This window comes from Cyprinodon tularosa, unplaced genomic scaffold (genome assembly GCF_016077235.1).
Source record: "Cyprinodon tularosa strain WSP-4 unplaced genomic scaffold, ASM1607723v1 ctg1067, whole genome shotgun sequence".
Classification (NCBI taxonomy): Eukaryota; Metazoa; Chordata; class Actinopteri; order Cyprinodontiformes; family Cyprinodontidae; genus Cyprinodon; species Cyprinodon tularosa.
This window is the reverse complement of record NW_024037857.1, coordinates 52,494-79,332: the sequence shown is the minus strand read 5'-3', so window position 1 is coordinate 79,332 and position 26,839 is coordinate 52,494. Positions and strand designations below refer to the sequence as shown.

Sequence of the window (26,839 nt, the reverse complement as noted above, 5' to 3'; positions counted from 1 at the left end):
GAGATTTGAGATGGGCCTGTAGTTCTGCGGGACCCATTTGTTCAAATTTCTATTTTTCCTTTTTATAATGCGAATTTTATTGTGTTTATTGTTGACACTGATATTTACGACGGAGTATTAGGGCCACACATGAAGATAAAAAATATTTTTGACATGTCGACATTAAATGTCGCAAGTTTTATCGGAATTACAGAGTATTTCTTCTCTGAAAGAAGAGCAAAACACTGCTCTGGAGGCTTTTCTCAGAGGAAAAGATGTTTTTGCTCTTCTCCCCACTGGTTTCAGCAAGAGTTTGATCTATCAATTGGCTCCTCTTCGTCGTCGCTCTGTTAGTACGTCATATGCTTCGTTGATCTGACTGGTACTTCGTTGAAGTAGCTTTTTCTCCCAACTCTGACTATATTGTTCAAATTCCTCACATACAATAAGACAAACATCTAAAAACTGTTTGGAACGTAAGAAAACAAAAAGGGTGGGAAAACTTTAACACATTACTGATTGAAAAGATTCCACAAAAGTTAAAATCAATCCTCTGGACTTTGTTTCCAAGTCTGAAGACGTTTCTCTTCCATCCAGGAAGATTTTTCAATTCAAAATGTCAGAAATCGCGTTTAGTTCCAGGTTTTATCCAGCAGCCCAACAAAGCCTGGTTTTAGTTTAGAAAACATGCAAATAGAAACGGATGAACGGGTCCCCCCCTTTGGAATGGGGGTCGTTTGGCTTCTTTGCCCCATACCTGTCTATTACCCCATTTCCACTACCCTTGAAAAACCGATCCATGCCGAGACCGGTCCGAGCTCGGACCGGTTAACTGATCCGAGCTCGGTTCTGACGACCGTTTACATATCACTCTATCTCGGTTCCTCGACTCCTCGCCTCCTAGTGACGATCTGTGGTATTACTGCCAGTATTGAAGGAGGAAATCAAGCAGTTGGTGGCGGTAATGCACCAAAAGTTGTTTGCCAACCGCCATAAAACACAAGAAGAAGAAGAAGGAGGGAATCAAGCAAATCATAATGGCGGCGCCCGTCAAATTCAGAAAGTTATGCTTGATTATTATTGCTGTACTTCGGTGTTATTATTTAAAATGTTGCCTGGAGAAGATTTCGATTGTTGTTTATAGTTGAAGAGGTTTTTCTTCTTCTTCTGTTTCTGGAGGGGCATTAGCGCCAACTAGTGGAATGGAGTGTGAATCGGGATGTGCAGCCAGATGGAGATGACGCTTTCTGCTCATGCACTCTTGTTATCAGAGAACCGAGCCAGGGAAAAACCGAGCCGAGCCCACCTCTGGAACTGGTCTGCAGTTAGCTCAGTCCGGTTGTGTCTAGCTCGGTCCGGTTGTGTCTAGCTCGGTCCGGTTGTGTCTAGCTCGGTTCGGTTGTGTCTAGCTCGGTCCGGTTGTGTCTAGCTCGGTGCGGTTGTGTCTAGCTCGGTCCGGTTGTGTCTAGCTCGGTTCGGTTGTGTCTAGCTCGGTTCGGTTGTGTCTAGCTCGGTCCGGTTGTGTCTAGCTCGGTCCGGTTGTGTCTAGCTCGGTCCGGTTGTGTCTAGCTCGGTCCGGTTGTGTCTAGCTCGGTTCGGTTGTGTCTAGCTCGGTCCGGTTGTGTCTAGCTCGGTTCGGTTGTGTCTAGCTCGGTCCGGTTGTGTCTAGCTCGGTTCGGTTGTGTCTAGCTCGGTCCGGTTGTGTCTAGCTCGGTTCGGTTGTGTCTAGCTCGGTCCGGTTGTGTCTAGCTCGGTTCGGTTGTGTCTAGCTCGGTCCGGTTGTGTCTAGCTCGGTTCGGTTGTGTCTAGCTCGGTCCGGTTGTGTCTAGCTCGGTCCGGTTGTGTCTAGCTCGGTCCAGTTGTGTCTAGCTCGGTCCGGTTCAGTTTGCTTTCCATTCACACACCATAAGTTATCTCAGTTACTGAGCTCGGACCGGTCTAGGCACGGTTTTTCAAGGTTAGTTTAAATGGAGTATATGTCTCTGAAAGGGGGGGTCCTTAGAGGGAATAGTTGGCCTGGCTGAACAGGCGAGGTCTCCTGTTCTCTTCTAAAGGAGTTGGAGCTACGATGATAGCGGGAAGGAATCAACTTAATTGTAGGTTCAAAAACCTACAATGCAGCAACTGACTAAACCCCCCCTCCTTACAGAGACATAGACAGGTATGGGGCATTAGAGGCTTTGGAATGACTTGGACCTGGATGACTGAGAATCTTCCCCAGCACGTATGACTGGATTCATTTAATTCCATCCTACAGCAGATCAGTCCTGGATGGATTAAATAAAACTAAAAACTTTAAATAAAGCAGAATTCATTAATCAGTTTTCCACAACAGAAATAAATGATTCATAAATAACCAGTTTATTCACAAAAATTTACATTGAAAACAACAAAAAAAGATATTCAAACCAAGGAGACAAACGTTTAAAGTGGCATCAAATGTCATTGTGGAAAACGTGTGACTCAATCTGAGAATCTGAGGCGGCGTTTGATGAAAACTGATTCATGTCTCCACGTCGTTCACAGACGCAGACGGAAGGACGTTAGAGCTGGAAGTCTGCCTGCGCTGCAACAGGTTCAGCGGAACGAGGAACGGGTTGAGAGGCGGGCAGAACCTGGAGCCTCCTGGATCGCCGTCGGGACCGGCCGTTCCTGGAGCCGGACTGCGTGCCGGGTCGGGATCTGGAGCTGCGGGCGCCTGCGTGTCCTTCAGCATGGAGAGCAGCTGCTTTGCAGACCTAGAGTCCGCAGGAGCCCAGAGGGCCTGATGCATCTAAACCAGCAGGAGAGACAGGAAGGTTCATCTAGAATGACCGTTTCTATAGCGCGACAGTATTCAATTCTATTCAGTTTATTTCTATAGCTCCAATTCACATCCTGTCATCTCAGGTCACTTTCCAGTTCACCAGATCATCCAGTCAGATTGATTCAAAGTTTTCTATCTAAGGAAAACCAGCTGATTGCATCGACTCATTGACTGTTCAGCAATCCCTCACACTGAGCATGCTTGTAGCGACAGTGGAGAGGAAAAACTCCCTTTGAACAGGAAGAAACCTCCAGCAGAACCAGGCTCAGTGTGAGCGGCCATCTGCTGAGGCCCACTGGGGTTCAAGGAGACAGAAGCAGAGATAGAAAAAGAAGCATAGATACACTTTTGGGTGGTTTTTGAAGCGTATGGCGATCTGACCTTAAATAGTTTTTTTTGTTCATGACTAAAGGGTTACATGCCCGTTTAGGTAGTTTAAAGTTTATTTATCGTGTAAAATTAAAGAGATAAAAGCAAATCTGACGTCTAGCGCTTGAATATAGACTATGGGTACGCTCATCTGACAGAACGGCGGTACGCTGGATTAACCTCTCGACCTCAGGCTCCATGCGAGGCGCCCTGATGGACTTTGATGTACGGCAAGGTTTAGCGCTTTGTGTTCCCTCAGCTGTCCTTCGCTTCTGCCCCTTTCCCATTGGCTGAAAAACCCATTTAAAGTGGGAAACAATCAGCAGTGGGAGCAGCTGACGCTAACCCAGCGTGATGATGTCACCAGACAGGGATTAGACCAGCTTTCTAGCCAGTGGGGAAGGAACCAGAAGCTGATTGTTAGCGGGTCCACCCGTGTTCTAAAAACACGCGTTAGCCCGCTATTTGCTTTAAAGAACGCAGCGTTATGGCGTTCTCCATTAGAGGAGACACCGCAGTCCTCAGGTTTGTCGTTGCTCTTCAATTTTTGGATGCGGTTCTGGAAACGGGTCTGGACGCAGCTCCTCCTAGAGGCTCCACGCTGAAGATCTCACCGCCTGCCTGAATGCTAGTTTTCTGACGCCGTCTGCTGCTGGCAGCCAAGGAGATCAGCGTTGGTGGGAGAGGCGCCGCCTGCGAAGGCGCACGCAACGATTCATTTGGTTTTCATCTAGAGGCAAGGCGGCCGCTTAGATCGGACCTTTTGACCAATCGGACGCAGTTAATACAAAAAGCCAGCGTCGTCTGGACGGCGCTAAACGCAGTTTAGAGTTTTAATCACCACGGTAACAGCCATGGCGATGTCCTGTTCGATACACAGCATCGTAAAAGGTTTTGTCTTTTCAAAACTAGTTCTTTTCAGCATGAACGTTTCCGTAAATAAGACGTTTCCAGAAACATTGACCTCCTGGAGACGTTTATCTGTGGCGAATCCAGGAACCATCAGCGTCTCTTTCCTTTTCTCCCTGGATGGCGTCCCAGCATGACGGAGGTGGTTTTATTGGTAAAGTTGGTTTGAGGACAGATTTTATACGCTTTCCTGTATTTGCAACTGATTCATGTTAACAATGTTTGTTTAGTGCAAATAAATAAAGCTGGCGTGGCTTCAGGCTGGTTTATGGGACGGTTATCATGGCCGCATTGTGAAACAGAGGCTTTTATTAGTCTCATTGTGGAACAGAAATTACGGCGGCGATGCTGGGAAACCGCTGGCTTGGTTTGAGCGGGTTAAACATTTGGACTCATTAAACAAGCAGGAACCAAACAGCAGAACCTACCTGGACCAGGTGGGCCTGCAGCTTCCTGCAGTCCAGGTGAGGGAGCTCTTCAGGGAGGGACATCAGCAGGTCCAAAACTACCGCACTCTCTGGAGGACAAAGAGATGATGTCATCTTTACGAGGGTCACGGCCAAAGACTTTAGAGTACAGCAATAAAAGTTATTTATTGTCTTTTGTTCTTTGGTTTTCCTTGATGAACCAGAAACATCCTCCAACATGAAAACTGGGTCAGTGAGTAACGTTAGCTAGCTCTCCATGATGCTACTGAGGAACCTCAGATGCTTCTGGAAGCTTTTAGTATTCTGCTCAAACCAGCAGAAATCTATAGATGGAAATCTCTATGGAGAGCAAAGAATGCCACCAATTCAATACATTAATAAAAGTGTTTATTTGTAAATTGAATATTTCAAATAAAAACATCTTTTTATCCCTATTTTTTTTAAATAAACAACAATTTTTAAAGTCGTAGGGAAGCGGCCTTTCCAACCGTTGCATTTCCGAATTCTCCCGAGTGGTACCCGACTTTACACGAGTGAATAAAGTGAATGTGATTGGTCGATTATCAAGGGGGCGGGATTGTTGTGGCGGAAGGTTAGCAAGCAAGTTTAATTGTGGCCAGTTTGTTGGAAGCATCTTGCTAACCAGTTAGCATCTTAGTGCTAGCAGGTTCCCAATGGGAAATTCCATTGGGACCAAGTAGCACTAAATTGGTGACTTAGAAACGACGCTGTCAAGGAACGCTATGGACAGCGGAAACATGCAAGAGGAGGAGAGTTTAGTGTCGGAGGTCGTGGATGAGTCTCCTCCGTCATCCATTTTTTATTTAGAGGAGGAAAGCGGGGACGAAGATGTTGTGGAAGAGGACGCCAGGGCAGCAGAAGCTTGGTTTGGTGTAGAAGGCTTCCAGCCGTACATGTTTGAGCCCTTGCCTCGCAACGCTGCCAGTTCTGTTAGCTCTACGCCTGCCGAAGACACAGACGTCCATCCCCGTGAACACTGGGACGCAACTCAATGGGAAAGGAAAGGATTCTGGTTTCAACCGTTGCGTATATTAGCTGCGACACATGAATCAAGATGCTATGACCGAAAACATTTGATTGACAGATGACCGTTGATATATGATTGCAATAATTTAACAAAGGGCATTATTAGGCCCGAGCAGCGAAGGCCTATTGTACTTCGAATGTTTGTTATTCTTATTTTTCTCCCCAATGAATTGCTTATTTGGAGGCTTCAACAAACTGGAAAAGTCACCAAACTTGACCAGAAATTGTCCCTCGCATGAAATGGAAATGGGCGCCCCCTAGAATGAGATAGGGAATACCGTAAGTCACAGAGATTTGAAATTTGGTACATAGGTAGATCTCATAACATCATGAAAAAAAGTCTCTTGGAGGTATGCCCTAAAACCCACAGGAAGTCGGCCATTTTGGGTCAAAGTGCGATTTTTGGCCATTTCTCATTTTTGTTCACGTCAAACTTTTGCAAACTCCTCCCAGGGATTATGAGCTGTTGGATTCAAACTTGGTGTGTTGGTAGTAAAGACACGTGAGATTAAAAGTTATCAGAAATCCTGAGTTTTCGTGAATGCTGAAGGGGTCGCCCGGGGCCCCGAAGTTAGGGTACTTTTCAAGAAATTCACAATGGAATAACTTTTACAACAAAGTTTTACAAAAAATTCACTCGGCTCCCGCTGTCGCGACAGGCCAGGCGGTGCGAGCTGCGAGGGCCACGCAATGCCGCTTGCGGCTTTAATTGGAATTGTTGTTTGATGCCCCCCTTTCAGAGACATAGACCGGTTTCAGGTTTTACAGGCTAACAGAGAAACAAAACAACTGCCATTCCAAAGGGGTGGACCCATTCGTCTGTTTCTATTTGCATTTTTTCTAAACAGAAACAAAGCTTCCTGGATGGGAAGAGAAACGTCTTCAAACTTGGAAACTAAGTCCAGTGGATTGTTTTCTAACGTCCCTTGGAATGACTGTGACCTGGATGAACAGTGTATTCTCATTATGAGTTCGTATGAAATCGTACGAAAAGTTATGCACCGTAATTTCGTACATTGCTGACGTTTTTTTTTGTAGTATTTCGTCGTATTTTTACGTCTTGCCTCAAGACAAGATATCCTTGCACATGCGCATCTTACGCACCATCAAATAACATAGGATTTAACATACAATTAACCCTAACCCTAAGATATAAAACAGCAAGCAACGTAGTTAGAGACATGAAGAAGTAATTATTGCACTGTTTTTCCAAGTTTTACGTCTGTCCGCGGATCTGCTTTTTGCGTCTGTCTGCCTGCGCACTGATCTGTTTTTTCGAGGAAAAACGTCCAAAACGTACAAAATACTGTGCATAACTTTTCGTACGATTTCATACCAACTGATAATGAGAATATGTTGGGATGAATCTCCACCATCACTTTAAGAGCCAGAAGATTCAGCTCCCACCCGCCCCAGTCTAACTCACTCTTCAATGAAGGATCTGATTGAACCCAATCATACGAGGGAGTTAACGACCCATCAGAACCCCCCCCCACTACCATTAACACCCCCCATGGCCAATCCAGTAGAAGGGATTGCCATCTTTAGTTCCCCCTAACTTTGTTCCACCTCCAGTATATTCATCCCAGTTCTCCCACTAGTTAGAGCTATAGAAGCGTCTTAGATGAGAAACGTCTTCCAGAAAACGTCCGTTTGCCTAAACTGAACTTTTTCCAGCCTATCAGCTAACAGTGGTGGTAAACCTGCCCAGGTTATTATTCGCTCCTCCAGTCTTTATATGATGTAGAAATGATTTCTTCAACAAACGTTTAGAGTAAACTCACAGTGAGCTTTAAATAAAAATGTTAAAACAAAGGAGCCTGAATCTAAGCTTTGGGTCATGGAGGAACTGGGAGTTCTGGGAGGAAACCAGCAGCCTGAGACTCGGTCTCACCTTTTCTGTCATTCTGCTTTATGATCCAGGGATACTACCACTTACTATCATCTGGATTTTATGAGTGCCGCTCAGTAAGGACAAACCTGAATAAAGTTTGTTGCCTGGATAATTGTTGCACCTGTTGGTATCTTATCAGCGGTTATAGTAGAATCCTGATTGATTGATTGATAGAGATTATAAAACTCCTCCTTCGATAACTGTTTGGCTTCCTAGCAGATCTGCTAACAGGATCTGGATCCCAGTGCTGTAGAAACATGGACTCAAGGACCTCAGGGACCTTCTGCTTTAACCAAGCATCTAAACAGTCAGAGTTCAAAGAGGAAGCTACGGAAGAGGATTAGGGCCACTGAAAAAAAAATTAACAGATTTTTACATTTTATTTCAGTTTAACATGGAAAAAAAAGTCTGACTTTTTTCTGAGAATTATGACTTTTTTCTCCGAATTATGACTTTAATCTCCGAATTCTGACTTTTTTCTGAATTCTGACTTTAATCTCCGAATTCTGACTTTTTTCTGAATTCTGACTTTAATCTCCGAATTCTGACTTTAATCTCCAAATTCTGACTTTAATCTCCAAATTCTGACTTTTTTCTGAGAATTCTGACTTTTTTCCTCCGAATTCTGACTTTAATCTCTGAATTCTGACTTTTTTCTGAGAATTCTGACTTTTTTTCTCCGAATTCTGACTTTAATCTCCGAATTCTGACTTTTTTCCGAATTCTGACTTTAATCTCCGAATTTTGACTTTAATCTCCGAATTCTGACTTTTTTTCTCCGAATTCTGACTTTAATCTCCGAATTCTGACTTTTTTCTGAATTCTGACTTTAATCTCCGAATTCTGACTTTAATCTCCAAATTCTGACTTTTTTCTGAATTGTGACTTTAATCTCCGAATTCTGACATTAATCTCCGAATTCTGACTTTTTTCCGAATTCTGACTTTAATCTCCGAATTTTGACTTTAATCTCCGAATTCTGACTTTTTTTCTCCGAATTCTGACTTTAATCTCCAAATTCTGACTTTTTTCTGAGAATTCTGACTTTTTTCCTCCGAATTCTGACTTTAATCTCTGAATTCTGACTTTTTTCTGAGAATTCTGACTTTTTTTCTCCGAATTCTGACTTTAATCTCCGAATTCTGACTTTTTTCCGAATTCTGACTTTAATCTCCGAATTTTGACTTTAATCTCCGAATTCTGACTTTTTTTCTCCGAATTCTGACTTTAATCTCCGAATTCTGACTTTTTTCTGAATTCTGACTTTAATCTCCGAATTCTGACTTTAATCTCCAAATTCTGACTTTTTTCTGAATTGTGACTTTAATCTCCGAATTCTGACATTAATCTCCGAATTCTGACTTTTTTCCGAATTCTGACTTTAATCTCCGAATTTTGACTTTAATCTCCGAATTCTGACTTTTTTTCTCCGAATTCTGACTTTAATCTCCAAATTCTGACTTTTTTCTGAGAATTCTGACTTTTTTTTCTCCGAATTCTGACTTTAATCTCCGAATTCTGACTTTTTTCTGAATTGTGACTTTAATCTCCGAATTCTGACATTAATCTCCGAATTCTGACTTTAATCTCCGAATTCTGACTTTAATCTCCGAATTCTGACTTTTTTCTGAATTCTGACTTTAATCTCCGAATTCTGACATTAATCTCCGAATTCTGACTTTAATCTCCGAATTCTGACTTTTTTCTGAATTCTGACTTTAATCTCCGAATTCTGACTTTTTTCTGAATTCTGACTTTTTTTCTCAGAATTCTGACTTTTTTCTGAATTCTGACTTTTTTTTTCAGAATTCAGACTTTTTTCTCAGAATTGTGGATCTTAATGTAGATGGGCACCATGAAGGCAGAGATGTGGAGCACTCAGCTTCACTGACAAAGATGCGAGTTGTTTGAGGTGGCCAGTGACACATCGGTGGAAAATGACAGAATTAGGCAACTTTTTACGTGCCCGAGGGGTCCCCTCATTAATGGAGGAGCAGAAGGTCATTAAAACAAGAAAGCTAGTCTCTAAAACAGACATGGCTACGGCTTGATGCTAACATGTTTGATAGCTGTAAGAATTCTGAGATTAAAGTCAGAATTCTGACTTTTTCCCCATACTAAGCTGAAATAAAATGTAAAAATTGGTTAACTTTTTTTTTTTTTTCAGTGGCCCTAATCCCCTTCCGTAGGAAGCAGCGTCTCTGCCCCTGTTCATAATAACACTGTTGAACAGGATGGATAGTTGAATCTGGGATCCAGGAGGAGCAGTGTGGTTTTCATCCTGGTTGTGGAACCCTGGATCAGCTCTACACCCTCAGCAGGATCCTGGAGGGTTCATGTGGGTTTGCCCAACCAGTCTACATGTGTTTAGTGGATCTTGAGAAGGCATTCGACCGTGCCCCTCGGGGGGTCCTGTGGGGGGGTACTCCGGGAGTATGGAGTACCGGCCCTTTAATGGAGGCTGTTAGGTCTCTGTATGACCGGTGTCAGAGCCTGGTCTGCATTGCCGGCAGTAAGTCAGACTCGTTTCCGGTGAGGGTTGGACTCCGCCAAGGTTGCCCTTAGTTACCGATTCTGTTAATAACTTAACAAACATAACTCAACATAACTTAACTAAAAAAAAAAAACCAATAAATGATGTTAGAACTGGTAATATACAGTCATGTGTTTATATTACAGCCGTTTTCAAGGCTGCACTTATCTTGGGGTCTGTTAACGAATGAGCTGCGCGGTCGAAAAGTGGCTCTGACGCGCGTTGGGCGGAGCTACTCTATCCTTTCTCTGCCTTGCAGCTATATTTGCTGTGATCAGTGGGAATAAAGTAGTTTTAATATGTTTTTAAGTGGGAAAATCCACCTGAAAACTTAATCAGTGCAGTCAGTTCATCCTGCCTTCCAATATTATTTCTGTGGGAGCCGCTCAGACCCCCCCATCCCAGCGGTGCGCTGTCAGTAGGATCCCATTCAACGGGCTTGTTTGTCAGACATGGTCATTTTTCTAAAGGAAAACTGCTAAGTAAAAAGGTCCTCACAATGTTACAGTGAATATTAGACACTGAAATTATTTTTTTATGTAAGAGGAAAAATGTAAATGGAAAAATCAGAGCTTAAAATAAAACTCAAGATTTGTACTTTTTTATGTTGTGTAATTTTCTTTTTCTTCGAATTGATTTTATAAAACTGGTATCGAAAAAAGTATCGTTCAGGAACCGGTATCGAAGTGAAGGTATCGGTATTGGTACCGGAACCGAAAATTTTTGAACAATACTCAGCCCCACCTGGACGTCTTCCTGGTGAGGTGTTCCAGGCACGTCCCACCAGGAGGAGGCCCAGAACACGCTGGAGAGACTATGTTTCTCTGCCTTGGGATTCCCCCAGAGGAGCTGGGTGGCTGGGGAGAGGGACGTCTGGGCCTCCCTACTGAAGCTGCTACCCCCGCGACCCGACCCCAGATGGATGATGGGTGGATGGATGGATGGATGGATGGATGGATGGATGGATGGATGGATGGATGGATGGATGGATGGATGGATGGATGGATGGATGATGGATGGATGGATGATGGATGGATGGATGGATGATGGATGGATGGATGATGGATGGATGGATGGATGGATGGATGATGGATGGATGGATGATGGATGGATGGATGGATGATGGATGGATGGATGGATGGATGGATGGATGGATGGATGGATGGATGATGGATGGATGGATGGATGATGGATGGATGGATGATGGATGGATGGATGGATGGATGATGGATGGATGGATGATGGATGGATGGATGGATGGATGGATGGATGGATGGATGGATGATGGATGGATGGAAAGTGATGAGGCGTGTACGGAGAGGACCTGTTGGTCTACAGCACTCTGAGAGGGGAAGAGACATGCAGCAAAGGACCGCAGGTCAGATTCGAACCCGGGTCGGCTAACCACTGTGCCAACTGCACGCCTATGCACAAAATGTCAGATCGTGCGTCCTGTAGAGTACAGGGGGGTAACGAGGGGCGATCGGCCTCTCTCAACCACCTCCCCATCAGGAATCGTAACGTCCGGAGAAAATCAAACAGGTTTGAAATTCAGTCGGCCGTCATGGGCAAACAAGCGCCGTTTCTCAATTCACTAGAACGCGTGTACGGACTCGTGTTCTCACCAAGTAAGTCGGGACTCTGGGAAAACAGGAGCACGCAGAATAAATCTGGGTCAACTGGAACAGAAGCGTAATGATGACATCACCACATTCAAGGCTAGTCTGGAGCTGCATTAATAGTCTCTACATCATAATAAACTCTGACATTTTTCATTTAGTGGAGGAATAATAATGACCACAGTCAGATAAACATTAATCAAATGAACATTTTACCAAATAAAACAATAAAACCTCCATCAGAGCCAGCGGTGCTTCCCGCTAAGCAGAGAGAGCGCTGCTGCAGACGGGCTAACGTCGCAGCATGTCTCCCTTCCTCTTCGTTTTTGCCACTGCGTGCCAATTTTTCACCACAGTGGGCCAGTAAAACTAAACCTTATCTTATCTAATCTTCCTTCCTGTAATCCCACAGCTTAGAGGCGACCCAGGCAGGTTTATGGCCGACTCACCCATGGGAGTGAGGTGAGAGACATCGCTGGGATTTTGGAGAAAACTCAAGAACTTGTAGATCTTTTCAAAGTCCACCACATATTCAAGTGCACTCCTTCTGCTTTCTGCAGCGGCGCGCTTCCTGGTTGGCCTGGACTTCGCAGGGCGCTTAGCCGCCGCGTCGGACAGCGGGGCCGAGGAGTCGGAAGAGGAAGGGCTGGAGGCGGGGAAAGGAGGCGATGCAGAAGCAGGCTGTGGATGTCCTGTTGGTGGGCTGGAGACGGCAGCAGCAGGAGACGTCTGTTTGACAGCCGGAGGGGTTTTAGAAGGTGCTGGGAGGCCTCTGCATGCTGCTGCTGCTGCTGCAGGAGGGATGATAAACAGGTTAGGAGGAACTCTGCCAGGGTTTTCACCTACGGCGAATAAAAACAGGATGAATGAGGATCTTAACAAAACAAAGGTTTTACAGCTTCTGTGTGGACGTAAGCTAAGCTAATGTTTACCACTCTGCCGGATGTTCCTTCAACACTCACCACCTGGTCTTTATCACAAACATCAGACCACTATCTTCATTTATTGGGATTTAGACACATTATTTTTCGGCTTTTGAGTTTTTGTTTTGTCCCAAAAAAATGAAAACCAGTCCGCTTATGGCATTAAATTAAATAAAAACAAAATCCTTAATGGGAGTTTCAGTGACTTCCTAAAATCCCAGGATTTTGGAGACTGGAAGAAAGTCCTGCTAATAGATCGTATTTTGGGCTAACTATAGCTTGGATACACTGTGGCTTTACCTTTTTTATACCTCATCCAAAATCGCTGGGTTATCCTGATCTATCTCTATAGTTCTGCTGCTATAGGCTTAGACTGCTGGAGGACATAGGGACCCCTTTTTCATCATTCTGCTTCATTCTATCTCTATTCTCCCACTCTGCAGAATCTGTTAGTTCAATCTCTGAACCAGGCTCAGTGTGAGCGGCCATCTGCTGAGGCCCACTGGGGTTCAAGGAGACAGAAGCAGACATAGAAAAAGAAGCATAGATACAAAAGGCAGCTGTTAAAGGCGGCCCCATCCAGGAAACACACAGCCAGACAGACGAGCTCCGAGCCAGCTCCCATGTCAGAGGATGAAGAGAGCACATCCAGTTAGTCACAGTCAGAGAAACAGGACTACACTGGAAAACAGGCCAAGCTCCAACATCTAGAAACAAAGGTGTTGATGGCAGCAGCACAGCTGATATTTCTCTCCAGGATGGAGTCACAGCCAAACAGGAACAGACCAGATGAAGCTACTATGAGAAAAAGCAGAGAGAGCAGAACGTTAGAGATTGAACTAACAGATTCTGCAGAGTGGGAGAATAGAGATAGAATGAAGCAGAATGATGAAAAAGGGGTCCCTATGTCCTCCAGCAGTCTAAGCCTATAGCAGCATATATGTAACGATCCAGAATCCCCTCATCCCATTGGTCGAGCCGAGTGTCGCTAACGGAAAAGATAGCGACACAACAGAGCATCAAAGTGGATAAACGGAGTAATTTAAATGGTGATGCTGCTTTTGGGGGCGGTGCATCTTCGCATAGCGAAGCTCCTCCTCCAGAAAAAAGGATGCTGAGATATTGGGAGGAATGGGAAAAAACAAATACCTGGGTGGAAAGAGTCACAGATGATGGATATAAAGCAAACTGCAAATAGAATTTAATTCAATGCAGATTTGAGTCAAATAGATAAAAAAAAAATATTTCACACAAAGAGGGGCTTAAAAAAATTGGGTAAATTGGGTCACATGAAGTGTCCCTTTTTTTTTTCCTTCAGGAAGTTAGCAACTCCACTGCTCACTAAAACCTGTGGAACAAACATGCTTCAACTTCTTAGATTGAGTTCTAGTCTAGATGTAGATCTATAAAGTCAGAGCTTCTAATGAGCTTTATGCTATTTTGGAGCTTTTATTTTGAAAAAAAATTTGGCGAGGCTAAATATTTTCCCTTTTTTCTTTCTTTAATCACCAATAAATCAGACATGCTGACATTAAAAATAGTGGCTCCACCTGAAAAATATTCCTCAAGCTTTTCTGTCACACAAAAACAAACTATTGTGTTTCCAATTTATAGTTTTTGGAGATAAACTTGCTTTAATTCACAGATGGAATTTCAGGGGGAATTTGCTCCCAAGACCCTCTGGGCTTAAAGGGTTAAAGGAGGTGGACATAAAAGCGATTCTAACAGAGATTTATATATATAGATATATTTAATAACGACACCAGGAAAACCAAACCGAATGTTGCATCTGATCCATTATATCATGAAAAGCTCAGTTAAAGCTGGTCCTCTTAGTGACGGCTTCACCTCTGGTATTTAGCGCCCCATCATCGGCGTATCGGCGTACCTTTCAGTGGCGAGCGGGGCCGTGGTCTGATCGGGACGCCGCGACCAGCAGGGGGCCTCCTGTCCCAGCAGGGATCAAAGCCGCTCAGAGCACAGGGCTCGATGGACGACACCGTCAGCATCTAAAACATAACGACAAATAAAATTAACATCAGAGCAAAATCAGAAGATGTTCCACTTTTTTCCAGAGAACCGGACGTTAAGCAGCTGTTCTAACGCCAAGGAACCAGATTACACATCCTCTATTATCTAAAGGTTACAGGATGATGTGGAAGAAGCAGATTATAAGCTGATAACTGCAGGGAGGAGCGGTTGTCATGATCATTAAATGAAGATAAATTACAGATTAATCACCAAGCTTATGATGCAGCTTTAATGAGATCATCTCCAACAGATAGAACCGGATAAGCAGCTGCTGGCTGCAGATTAAAACACAGTATGGAGCATATATATACATATATATATATATATATATATATATATACATATATATATATATATATACATATATATATATATATATATATATATATATATATATATATATAAAACATATATACATAAAACATTTAATTTGGTGAATAACTAGTTGGTTCATCATCAGCTGACAGACGTCATCAACTGTCCCTGGATGAAATGCAGTCATACAAAGATGAAGACGCTTTTGTCTCGTAGCAAAAAGACGATATAAAGAAACGTTCCAAACATCGCAGACAGTTTGAGGAAGAAAGTCTAATTAGCAAGATGCTAAGCATTAGCTATTTTTCTGATGTCAAAAAATGGACGTTGTGTGTCGATTTTTATAAGGGGGTGTAAATAATAATGGTTTTGTATCGATGCATCGATCCAACAGCCGACGATCCGATGCATCGATACGTTTTATTTTTTCCTCCTGTCTATTTTTATCCATTTGCTCCTGGGCGTAATTCTCCTCCCGTGCTGCGGTGGCGCTAAACCTATTTTGCCCTCCTACCTCGCTTCCTGGTTATACTCTTACAGCAGTGTGTTGCAGTGAGCTTGATGCAGACATTTTTGATTTATGCTCAATATTGCAGCGTGGTCTGTGCTACGCGCTGTGGGTCTAGATACGGAGGGACATGAGGGCCAAAAAGAGCGGAGATCCAGGTGGGAAAAGGCTCCCAGCGTTCTCGCGCACCTCGCTCTGCTAGCGGGTCAAACTTCACGAGTTTTTTTCAGCAATTTCGGTCATAAAAACAATATTGTTTATTGTTTCTCAATAAAATGCATAACGATATTACAGCTTTCATTGGTTTATTTCAAATTTGGAATTGTCTCGCCTGTAAAGTTAAAAAATAAAAAAATGAACCAATTAATGGAATCGAATCGTGGTGTATTCTTTAGTATTGAAAATAATCGAATCGTTGGGTCAGGAAATCGATACTGCATCGAATCGCCATGATGGATGTGATTTACACCCCTACTAATTAGCTACATGCTAAGCATTAGCTATGACCAGCTCATTTTTCTGATGTCAAAAAATGGACGTTTTGTGTCGATTTTCTTATCATGGATTATTTTTATTATGAATATTCTGGATTAATCTTAATCTGTGGGCCTTATAGATGAATGCAGTATAAACAACTGAAGATTGGATTAATGAAACGGCTTCTGGACGCCTTCAAAGGGAAGCTATATGTGATATATGTCTGCTAATCTAAGGCCCATAAAATGAACATGGGGGTTGAATTATTGACAATCTAAGCTTGTTTAAAATGTTTATATTGATAAAAGTTGAACCTTTGTAATTTTCAGGTTCTCTGAGTTAAACGCTTTTAAAACGGTCGCCGCAGATTTAAAGGTGACTCTGATTAGAGCGAATGAAGATCCTGCTGCGATCAAAGCTTCTGAAGGTGAGGAGGCTTTAGGACCTGCCGTCCTTTTCACCGTTAAACAGGAAAACATGGATGGATTTTAATGTCCGCCATGACGGTGGAACCTGGAGATGGGGGGGTTTATACGGTGGCCCTGAAGTGCAAACTGCAACTACAAATCTAAAAGTGCAACTACATTAAGGAAATCGCAACTACATAAAGCAAAGCACAACGACATTAAGGAAATCGCAACTACATAAAGCAAAGCGCAACTACATTAAGGAAATCGCAACTACATAAAGCAAAGCGCAACTACATTAAGGAAATCGCAACTACATAAAGCAAAGCGCAACTACATTAAGGAAATCGCAACTACATAAAGCAAAGTGCAACTACATTAAGGAAATCGCAACTACATAAAGCAAAGCGCAACTACATTAAGGAAATCGCAACTACATAAAGCAAAGCGCAACTACATTAAGAAATCGCAACTACATAAAGCAAAGCGCAACTACATTAAGGAAATCGCAACTACATAAAGCAAAGTGCAACTACATTAAGGAAATCGCAACTACATAAAGCAAAGCACAACGACATTAAGGAAATCGCAACTACATAAAGCAAAGCGCAACTACATTAAGGAAATCGCAACTACATAAAGCAAAGCGCAACTACATTAAGGAAATCGCAACTACATAAAGCAAAGCGCAACTACATTAAGGAAATCGCAACTACATAAAGCAAAGCGCAACTACATTAAGGAAATCGCAACTACATAAAGCAAAGCGCAACTACATTAAGGAAATCGCAACTACCTAAAGCAAAGCGCAACTACATTAAGGAAATCACAGCTACATAAAGCAAAGCGCAACTACATAAAGCAAAGCGCAACTACATAAAGCAAAGCACAACTACATTAAGGAAATCACAGCTACATAAAGCAAAGCGCAACTACATAAAGCAAAGCGCAACTACATAAAGCAAAGCGCAACTACATTAAGGAAATCGCAACTACCTAAAGCAAAGCGCAACTACATTAAGGAAATCACAGCTACATAAAGCAAAGCGCAACTACATAAAGCAAAGCGCAACTACATAAAGCAAAGCGCAACTACATAAAGCAAAGCACAACTACATTAAGAAAAACACAATCACATGAACCTACCGGAAAAGGTAGGTACCAATGGGAAACATGAGACATCGCTGATTGGACGACGGCGCCGTTTGACCCTTGAACCGGAAGTTGCGTCGTCTGAACAGTCCAGCTTCTTTTAAGTGTGTCTTCAGTGTACGCAAACTAACTGAAATTTCGTGATTAGTCTTGAGCATATCCAGTATCACCTCGTACGTATGTCTTGATTCAAAATATTCCTGGATAACGGCAGCTATGTTTGGGGCGCTGACAATATCCATGTTTTCAAAAGCCGCAGCAGGCAGAATGACTTCCGGTTCAAGGGTCAAACGGCGCCGTCGTCCAATCAGCGATGTCTCATGTTTCCCACTGGTACCTACCTTTTCCGGTAGGTTAATGTAATTGTGTTTTCCTTAATGTAGTTGCGCTTTTAGATTTGTAGTTGCAGTTTGCACTTCAGGGCCACGTAGGTTTACCTGAGAGAAGGCGGCAGATATGAGCGTTTCCATGGTTCCGCTCAGAACGGAGGCCGTGTGCGTCCACCACTGGATGGGCCTCCAGGCCCGCTGCTCCTCGCGCTGCTTCATTCTCAGCTGGAACCTGGCTGATGACATCACTCTTCCCTTCAGAGAGTCCACCATGGCGCGGACCTGTAACCACACGTCACCTGACCCGTTACATCATCCACACCTTCCACTGATCTCTATTCACTGGATTGATGATTCCAGGGTGAAGCCACCAGCAGCCATATTGGTACTCCCTACTTTCATAAGATCAGTAGATTAACTTTAACTTAGAATAAAATAACAGGCCAATCACATTGCAGAGTCATTATGAAGTCTATAAATCATGTAATATAACATATTATACAAATAAATCACAATAAAATTAATGTGTTAATGTAATATCAGGGTTCCTACAGCATCAGGCAAGTTAAATTCATTCGCATTCAGCTCGGCAAAGAACTCATGCTCTTCCTCAACACTGAAGTCCTCAGACATTTTTCTTTCGTTGTTTCTTTCTTTGCACAGGTAAACAGCACATTTCTTCTTCTACGCTTGCATTATCGGCAGAGCAGACGCTGAATGCGCACTTTCATCTGGTTTGGTCTGCCGCGGTTTCCGTAGACTCGTGAACGCGCTCTCAGGAAATCCTATACACTACTGTTTATGCTCTAAAAACTTTCTAAATGACTTTGTTTCGAGTAAATTCTGGATGCTACCCACTCAGGACACTTGGAATACATTGGACGAGCAGTATGGAGGAATATTGACACGTTTTTTGTGGACTTTTATGGACCTTTCTGCCTCGGGCGCCATAGACCTCCATTATTTGAATGTCAGCAGACAGCAAGAAGCCTCCCAGATCTCCAGATGCATTTGAGATATCAACAAAGTACTCCAGAGTGTTGTTCAGCATGGGGGTGAGTAGAAAATGAAGGCTAATCATGTTTTGGGTGTACTATTCCTTTAAGGACCCGCGGGAACCCTGGATATACATGTATTTATTGCATTGTTATGGTAATTACATCTTACACATGACTTCAAAATTTTACATAAGGACTGAATTCCATGTCCGATAACGCTGCAGGATTTTCCTGTTTTTAAATTCTGCATGAATGATCATCTATACTCTATGCATCAACACCTTTGTTTCTAGATGTTGGAGCTTCACTATCTGTGAATTAGCCTTTAAAAAAGTTTTTTCCATTTTTTTCTTTTTTGTTTCTCCTAAAAAAAGAAAGAAGAAATAAAGGAATGTTTGAGTTGCTTTTGTTTTCACCAATATAACCTGCAATATACTTCAGTTCATAACTTTTTAAATGAGAAAAACAACCAACTCTCCAAAAACGACATCATTATCCATTTAATAAAGAATTCCTACATTAACATTTCCCAGTGAATTACTTTCTATTTCCTCAACTTTTTATTTTCTAACATTAGACCCAATGTCAGTGTCTAACTCAGACTAAAGTTACGCTACAAACTATACAGTCATGGCCCAAAGGATTGAGAATGACACAAATATATTTTCTCATAATCTGCTGCCCTCTGGTGTTCATGTTAGATGTTGCATCACATATAGAAATACAATAGCATCATATTCTGAGCAACCAAAGCTTTTAATGACAGAATGAGTTCATGCAGCAGGTCAATATTTGCAGTGTTGACCCCTCTTCTTCAGGACATTTCTCCCTGGCTGCTCTCAACCAACTTCTGGACCAAATCCTGACTGATAGCGTCCATTCTGCTCCATCAATGCTTGCATTTGGTCAGAAGGTTTTCGTTTGTCCGCCCGTCTCTTGATGATTGACCTCAAGTTTTCAATGGGATTAAGATCAGGGGAGTTTCCAGGCCATGGACCCAACATCTCAATGTTCCGTTAGATATCAGCTTTGCTTTATGGCGAGGTGCTCCATCATGCTGGAAAAGGCATCGTTCATCACCAAACTGCTCTGGGACGGTTGGGAGAAGTTGCTCTGGGAGGACATTCTGGTTCCGTTCTTTATTCATGGCTGTTTTTAGGTCAGACTGGGAGAGAGCCGACTCCCTTGGCTGAGAAGCAACCCCACCATGAATGGTTCCAGGATGCTTTACAGTCGGCATGAGACCAGACTGGTGGTAGCGCTCACCTGGTCTTCTCCCAACCAGCTGTTTTCCAGATGTCCCAAACAATGGGAAAGGGGATTGCTGAGAGGAAATGACTTTCCCCCAGTCCTCAGCTGTCCCCTCCCTGGACCTTTAGCAGAATATCAGTCTGTCCCTGATGGTTTTCCTGGAGAGAAGTGGCTTCTTTGCTGCCCTCCTTCAGACCAGGCCTTGCTCCAAGAGTCTCCGCCTCACAGTGCAGATGCACTCACACCTGCCTGCTGCCATTCCTGAGCAAGCTCTGCACCGCTGGCAGCCCCATCCCGCAGCTGAAACACTTTCAGAGACGGTCCTGGCGCTCGCTGGTCTTTCTTGGCGCCCTGGAGCCTTTTTGGCAGCAATGGAACCTCTCTCCTTGAAGTTCTTGATGATGCCATAGATTGCTGACTGAGGAGCAATCTCTCTAGCTGCCATTCTCTTTCCTGTTCAGCCATCTTTGTGCAGTGCAATGATGACTGCAGGTGTTTCTTTAGAGATAACCATGGTTCACAGCAGAGGAACAATGATGCCGAGCAGCAGCGTCTGTTTAAAGTGTCCAGTGGCGTCATTCTGACTGAATCCTGACAGATTGATCTGCAGCCCTGTCCTCATCACCACCCACACCTGTTAATGGACCAATCACTGAAACCATGTTAGCTGCTCCTTTAAGGCAGGGCTGCAATCACCATGAAATGTGTTTTAGAGATAAAGTTCGTTTTCTAGGCAAATATTGACTTTGCAATTAATTGCTGTTACGCTGATCACTCTTTAGAACATTCTGGAGTTTATGAAAATTGCCGTTATAAAACTAAAGCAGTAGACTTTGGAAATATTAACATTTTAATCATTATCTAAACTTTTGGCCATGACTGTCAGGGCTCGATGTTAACAATCGCCCGATCTCCCGGGGCAAGTAGTTTTTATTGTTGGGAGAGTACAAATTTCATTGCATTGCAGTACAACGATCGCAAAAAAAAAAAAATTATCACTCAAAATTACTTTAAAAATCACCGACTTTCAATGAAAACGACCCAGAAGCGTTGCCGGCGCCATTTTTGTTGTTTTGTACACATTCTCACGTGATTTTCCACCAGATGGTGGTATTTTTTCAGTGAATTGGCACAAATTGGACACATTTTTTTCGACTTGGCAGGCTAAAAAAACAACAAGGCAAAAAAAAAAAAGAACTTTTAGTACAGTAACACATCCACCACCCATCCTCATCCATTCACTAAACATTTTCCAAGCAAACAACAGTTTAAAGCAAAGTTTAGTTAGAAAAGAATGTGTAGGAAGGATTTAAAAGCATGTTAACATGGTAATGTAGGCTGGAGTTCATTATCTGACGGAACTATATTTATCAAACATTATACTGGGCAAGTAAAATTTGTTTCTGGGCAACTGAAATGTGAAAGTCACTTGCCCAAAGGGCAAGTGGTAAAAAACCTTAACGTCAACCCCTGACTGCACTATACAATCCATTGGAGTATAGATGGACTTATTGCTCAGCTCAGAGGTCTTCAACAGGGGGTCCACAGAGATGGGGGGGGGGGGGGGGGGGGGGGGGGGGGCACAAAAGCTTTGGTTGATTAGATTTTTTTTTATATTCCCTCTGCAATTTTTTCCACTAATTAAAAATGTTTTTAAATCCACATGAACATGAATCCAACAGACTGTAGTAAACAGATAAATGGAGGCAGAACATGTCTTTCAGTCATCAATGCTCACATTCAGAGACACACAGGAGCTCTTTAAGCTGGACACCGTTTCATTCACAACACCTGTCCCATCAACCAGGAATCAGAAATACTTTAATAATCCCAGGGAGGGATTACTTTAGTTACATTACTCCATCTGTAATAGAGTGACTGTAAAACACAATTATGTCTGAGGAACGTTTTCCTGCAGCACAGTGAGGCATTTTGACTGCGTGTCTGTGGCAGAGTGGGGAGTACCAATATGGCGGATGATGGCTTCATTTTTTCAGGCGATCAGCATCCAGTGAATAAATGGAGATCAGTGAGTTCATCACAAACATCCTCCTGTTCTTTTAGAGCTTCAACCTTTGGATCAGAAATACTGAGTTTTCTCATCTTCCTCATCCTGATTCTTCAGATGTAAAACAAGCTGGAAATATTCAAAAGTCTAAAAGTGAGAAAATGTTTGCAGTCGTTCCAGCCCGAGTTCAGCAGACTGTAGAAATCTTTCCTCCAGGCTGAGTCCTAATCAGAGCCACCACTAGAGGGCAGCATAACGCTGTGGATAACTGGAGCTCAACAGCTGTTACTGATCCTTTTCCGTTTGATTTTAAAGTTTTCTATTAATAAAATCCTAAAGATTTAAAGTGATGAAAGTTTTTTTTTTTACCCACAAATACTAAACAAAACTCTACATGTTGATTTTATGTTCAAAGAAATCCTGGTTTTATTTCATTTCCCAGCAGCTTTTATTCATTTTTTAAATAAACATTATTTTCCTTTCTAAATCCATGGAGGCTGCAGGGCTGAGAACGTTAGCTTAGCATAAAGCTAACCTGAGGAACACCTAAAAACCGTCCTCCAATCAGGACGCGGGTCCAATCCAGCCCCTCAGGGCAAATTATTCGGCCCTCAGGGGCCAAAAGACCCAAATCATTGAACATTTATTCCTGTTTCATTAAAATTTTAATTTGGAAAAAGAAAAAAGTGCTTTTAAAAAATAGACCTTTGATTCTGTTTTTAAGACCATTTATCAGTTTGTCTGTTTTTTTATTTATTTATAGATTTTATTTCTACCAGTTTTCCCCCAATTTCATTTTTTCAGATTTTATTTTTTATAATTGGATAGTAATGGTTCCTTAAAACTTTTTTTACAAAATGAAACCAGACGGAATTCTGGATTATAGAGCAGATTGACCAAGAAAAGGATTCTCAATTTCTGTGAATCGAGAATCTGACTGTAGATCTACAGTCACAGATCTACAGCCGATCATTTCTAGATCTACAGTTGATCATTTCTAGATCTACAGCTGATCATGTTCTAGATCTACAGTTGATCATGTTGTAGATCTACAGCTGATCATGTTCTAGATCTACAGCTGGTAATGTTCTAGATCTACAGTTGGTCATGTTCTAGATCTACAGTTGGTCATGTTCTAGATCTACAGCTGATCATGTTCTAGATCTACAGCTGATCATGTACATCTACAGTTGATCATGTTCTAGATCTACAGTTGATCCTTTCTAGATCTACAGCTGATCATGTTCTAGATCTACAGTTGATCATTTCTAGATCTATAGTTGATCATGTTCTAGATCTACAGCTGATCATGTAGATCTACAGTTGATCATGTTCTAGATCTACAGCTGATCATTTCTAGATCTACAGCTGATCATGTTCTAGATCTACAGTTGATCATTTCTAGATCTACAGTTGATCATGTTCTAGATCTACAGTTGATCATTTCTAGATCTACAGTTGATCATGTTCTAGATCTACAGTTGATCATTTCTAGATCTACAGCTGATCATGTTGTAGATCTACAGCTGATCATGTTCTAGATCTACAGTTGATCATGTTCTAGATCTACAGTTGATCATGTTCTAGATCTACAGCTGATCATGTTCTAGATCTACAGTTGATCATTTCTAGATCTACAGCTGATCATGTTCTAGATCTACAGTTGATCATTTCTAGATCTACAGTTGATCATGTTCTAGATCTACAGTTGATCATGTTGTAGATCTACAGTTGATCATGTTCTAGATCTACAGTTGATCATGTTCTAGATCTACAGTTGATCATGTTCTAGATCTACAGCTGATCATGTAGATCTACAGTTGATCATGTTCTAGATCTACAGTTGATCCTTTCTAGATCTACAGCTGATCATGTAGATCTACAGCTGATCATGTAGATCTACAGTTGATCATGTTCTAGATCTACAGTTGATCATGTTCTAGATCTACAGCTGATCATGTTCTAGATCTACAGTTGATCATTTCTAGATCTACAGCTGATCATGTTCTAGATCTACAGTTGATCATGTTGTAGATCTACAGTTGATCATGTTCTAGATCTACAGTTGATCATGTTGTAGATCTACAGTTGATCATGTTGTAGATCTACAGTTGATCATGTTCTAGATCTACAGTTGATCATGTTCTAGATCTACAGTTGATCATGTTCTAGATCTACAGTGGATCATTTCTAGATCTACAGCTGATCATGTTCTAGATCTACAGTTGATCATGTTCTAGATCTACAGTTGATCATGTTCTAGATCTACAGCTGATCATGTAGATCTACAGTTGATCATGTTCTAGATCTACAGTTGATCCTTTCTAGATCTACAGCTGATCAAGTTCTAGATCTACAGCTGATCATGTAGATCTACAGCTGATCATGTAGATCTACAGTTGATCATGTTCTAGATCTACAGCTGATCATTTCTAGATCTACAGCTGATCATGTTCTAGATCTACAGTTGATAATTTCTAGATCTACAGCTGATCATGTTCTAGATCTACAGTTGATCATGTTGTAGATCTACAGTTGATCATGTTCTAGATCTACAGTTGATCATGTTGTAGATCTACAGTTGATCATGTTCTAGATCTATAGTTGATCATGTTCTAGATCTACAGTTGATCATGTTCTAGATCTACAGTGGATCATTTCTAGATCTACAGCTGATCATGTTCTAGATCTACAGCTGATCATTTCTAGATCTACAGTTGATCATTTCTAGATCTACAGTTGATCATGTTCTAGATCTACAGCTGATCATGTTATAGATCTACAGTTGAGCACGTTCTAGATCTAGAGTTGAACACGTTCTAGACCTACAGTTGATCATTTCTAGATCTACAGCTGATCATGTTATAGATCTACAGTTGAGCACGTTCTAGATCTAGAGTTGAACACGTTCTAGATCTACAGCTGATCGTGTTGTAGATCTACAGTTGATTATGTTGTAGATCTACAGTTGATTATGTTCTAGATCTACAGCTGATCATGTTGTAGATCTATAGTTGGTCATGTTGTAGATCTACAGTTGATCATTTCTAGATCTACAGCTGATCATGTTCTAGATCTACAGTTGATCATTTCTAGATCTACAGCTGATCATGTTCTAGATCTACAGTTGATCATTTCTAGATCTACAGCTGATCATGTTCTAGATCTACAGTTGATCATTTCTAGATCTACAGTTGATCATTTCTAGATCTACAGTTGATCATGTTCTAGATCTACAGTTGATCATGTTCTAGATCTACAGTTGATCATTTCTAGATCTACAGCTGATCATTTCTAGATCTATAGTTGGTCATGTTGTAGATCTACAGTTGATCATGTTGTAGATCTACAGTTGATCATGTTGTAGATCTACAGCTGATCATGTTGTAGATCTACATGTGGTTCTTGTCCAGATGAACTATGGTCTAACATAGAATGCACTCATTGCTCTGAGCTCCAGTCTGGTTCTGATTCAGCTTCTATCTGATGATTTTGTGCTCCATGTTTCTATTTGATCTCTGCTGAACTTTATGGATGAAAATGTTCTGAAAGTAACTGAACTAAAAGTCATTTTCTACACAGAATCAATAAAGAATAAAAATGTCTGAATCTGACGTCATACTGTGAGGTCCGGACTTTGACTAGGCCACTGCTTTGCTGATAGATCCGCTGACCCAGTCAGGAGGTTCAGGCTTTAGAAGCAGTTCAATCATGTATTAAATCAAAGGCTGGTTCTGTTGGTACCTCTGAGATGGACCGGGTCGGAACCCGGTTCTTCAGGATCACATAGTCGATGTCCCGCGGGGCTCCGGGCCCCTGCTGCAGCTCCTTCAGGGCTTCCAGCAGCTTCTTCAGCTCCACGCGCCCCCACCTCCGGACCGCGGGCTTCCTGCGGGGCTCCGGGGTCCCAGAGCGGATCTCCAGGTCCCGCTTAGTCCGAGCGCGAGGAGGCGGCTTCATCCTGAGACGCTCAGAGGCCGGATTAAAAAAAAACCTTCAGAAAGTTTGGAGGAAAAAAGTTCAGTTCAAATGAAAAACCTCCGGTTGTTGTTGATGATGCAGCTTCTTCTTCTTCTCTTTCTTTCTGTTTTACCGGTTGACTAACGATCTACTGGCGTTTTACCGCCACCTACTGGTCAGGAGGTCCGCAGGGAAACACATTTATCTCTCATTCGTTTTTAAACAGGAAATATTTTTTAATAGATGTCAGTCACTTTCACCTTTTTTAAATTTACCTTTTTAAAACATTTTGTGACAGAAAATAAAAATCTGTAAGTCGATCCTGTTCTCATCTCTCTGTCTTGTTCTTAAAATCACCTCTTCTTTTAGATGAAAGGATGCAGAGATGGAGAAAAGATCAAGGGAACCTGAAGACACATTATGTCATCAGTAGAAATAAAGTCATTTTATCAGGTTTGTAACTTTATATATCAAATATGATCAAATAAAATAAATGATTTCAGTTAGAGAGGAAGGGAGGCTGAATATTGGTGCATAAAATGATCTATGGGTGAAACTATTTTACCAAAGCATAGATCTATGTTAACCAGAGTCACAAATCCTTTAATGTTCATTATCGGCTGATTTATTTATTTTTTAATCTGTTTTTAAATATATTTGTTATTAATTCTGCTGCAAATACACCCGGTAAATAAAAATCATTTGATGTTTTTTTCACTCCAGTTTTTGGGTAAATTGATGGTAAATAATTATCTTTTTAGATATTTAAATGAACTTGATAGCAGTCCTATAATAATCCATCCGTTTTCTTAAAGGCTTAATCCCAGTGGGGTCACGAGGGGTGCTGGTGTTTATCTCCAGCTGTCACCAGGCGAGAGAGGCGGGGTCCATCTTGG

The 26,839-nt window shown here is 42.0% G+C and overlaps 1 protein-coding gene across 2 annotated transcripts; it reads right to left on the bottom strand.

Moving 5' to 3' along the window:
- Nucleotides 1–2,317: 2,317 nt before the first annotated feature.
- snapc2 (small nuclear RNA activating complex, polypeptide 2) lies at nucleotides 2,318–26,064 on the bottom strand. 2 transcript variants are annotated; one of them, XM_038288177.1, is made up of 6 exons: nucleotides 25,728–26,064; nucleotides 17,835–18,008; nucleotides 14,396–14,516; nucleotides 12,034–12,375; nucleotides 4,492–4,580; nucleotides 2,318–2,752 (listed from the first exon to the last, which is right to left on the bottom strand). In XM_038288177.1, the coding sequence occupies exons 1-6, from the start codon at nucleotides 25,941–25,943 to the stop codon at nucleotides 2,483–2,485; spliced, it is 1,212 nt and encodes a 403-aa protein (XP_038144105.1). In that variant the 5' UTR covers nucleotides 25,944–26,064; the 3' UTR covers nucleotides 2,318–2,482. The 2 variants fall into 2 exon arrangements, with proteins under 2 accessions (XP_038144105.1, XP_038144113.1); XM_038288185.1 differs by having other exon boundaries at nucleotides 12,034–12,369.
- Nucleotides 26,065–26,839: the final 775 nt, after the last annotated feature.

Bases quoted from the DNA above. Each gene is read 5' to 3' on its own strand.
- snapc2 (XM_038288177.1), bottom strand. From the start codon at position 25,943: ATGAAGCCGCCTCCTCGCGCTCGGACTAAGCGGGACCTGGAGATCCGC. The intron at 18,009-25,727 runs GTACCAACAGAA...GTGTGGTTACAG, and splicing joins CGACCCGGTCCATCTCAGAG to GTCCGCGCCATGGTGGACTC. The intron at 4,581-12,033 runs GTGAGTCGGCCA...TTTGTCCTCCAG, and splicing joins CTCTCACCTCACTCCCATGG to AGAGTGCGGTAGTTTTGGAC.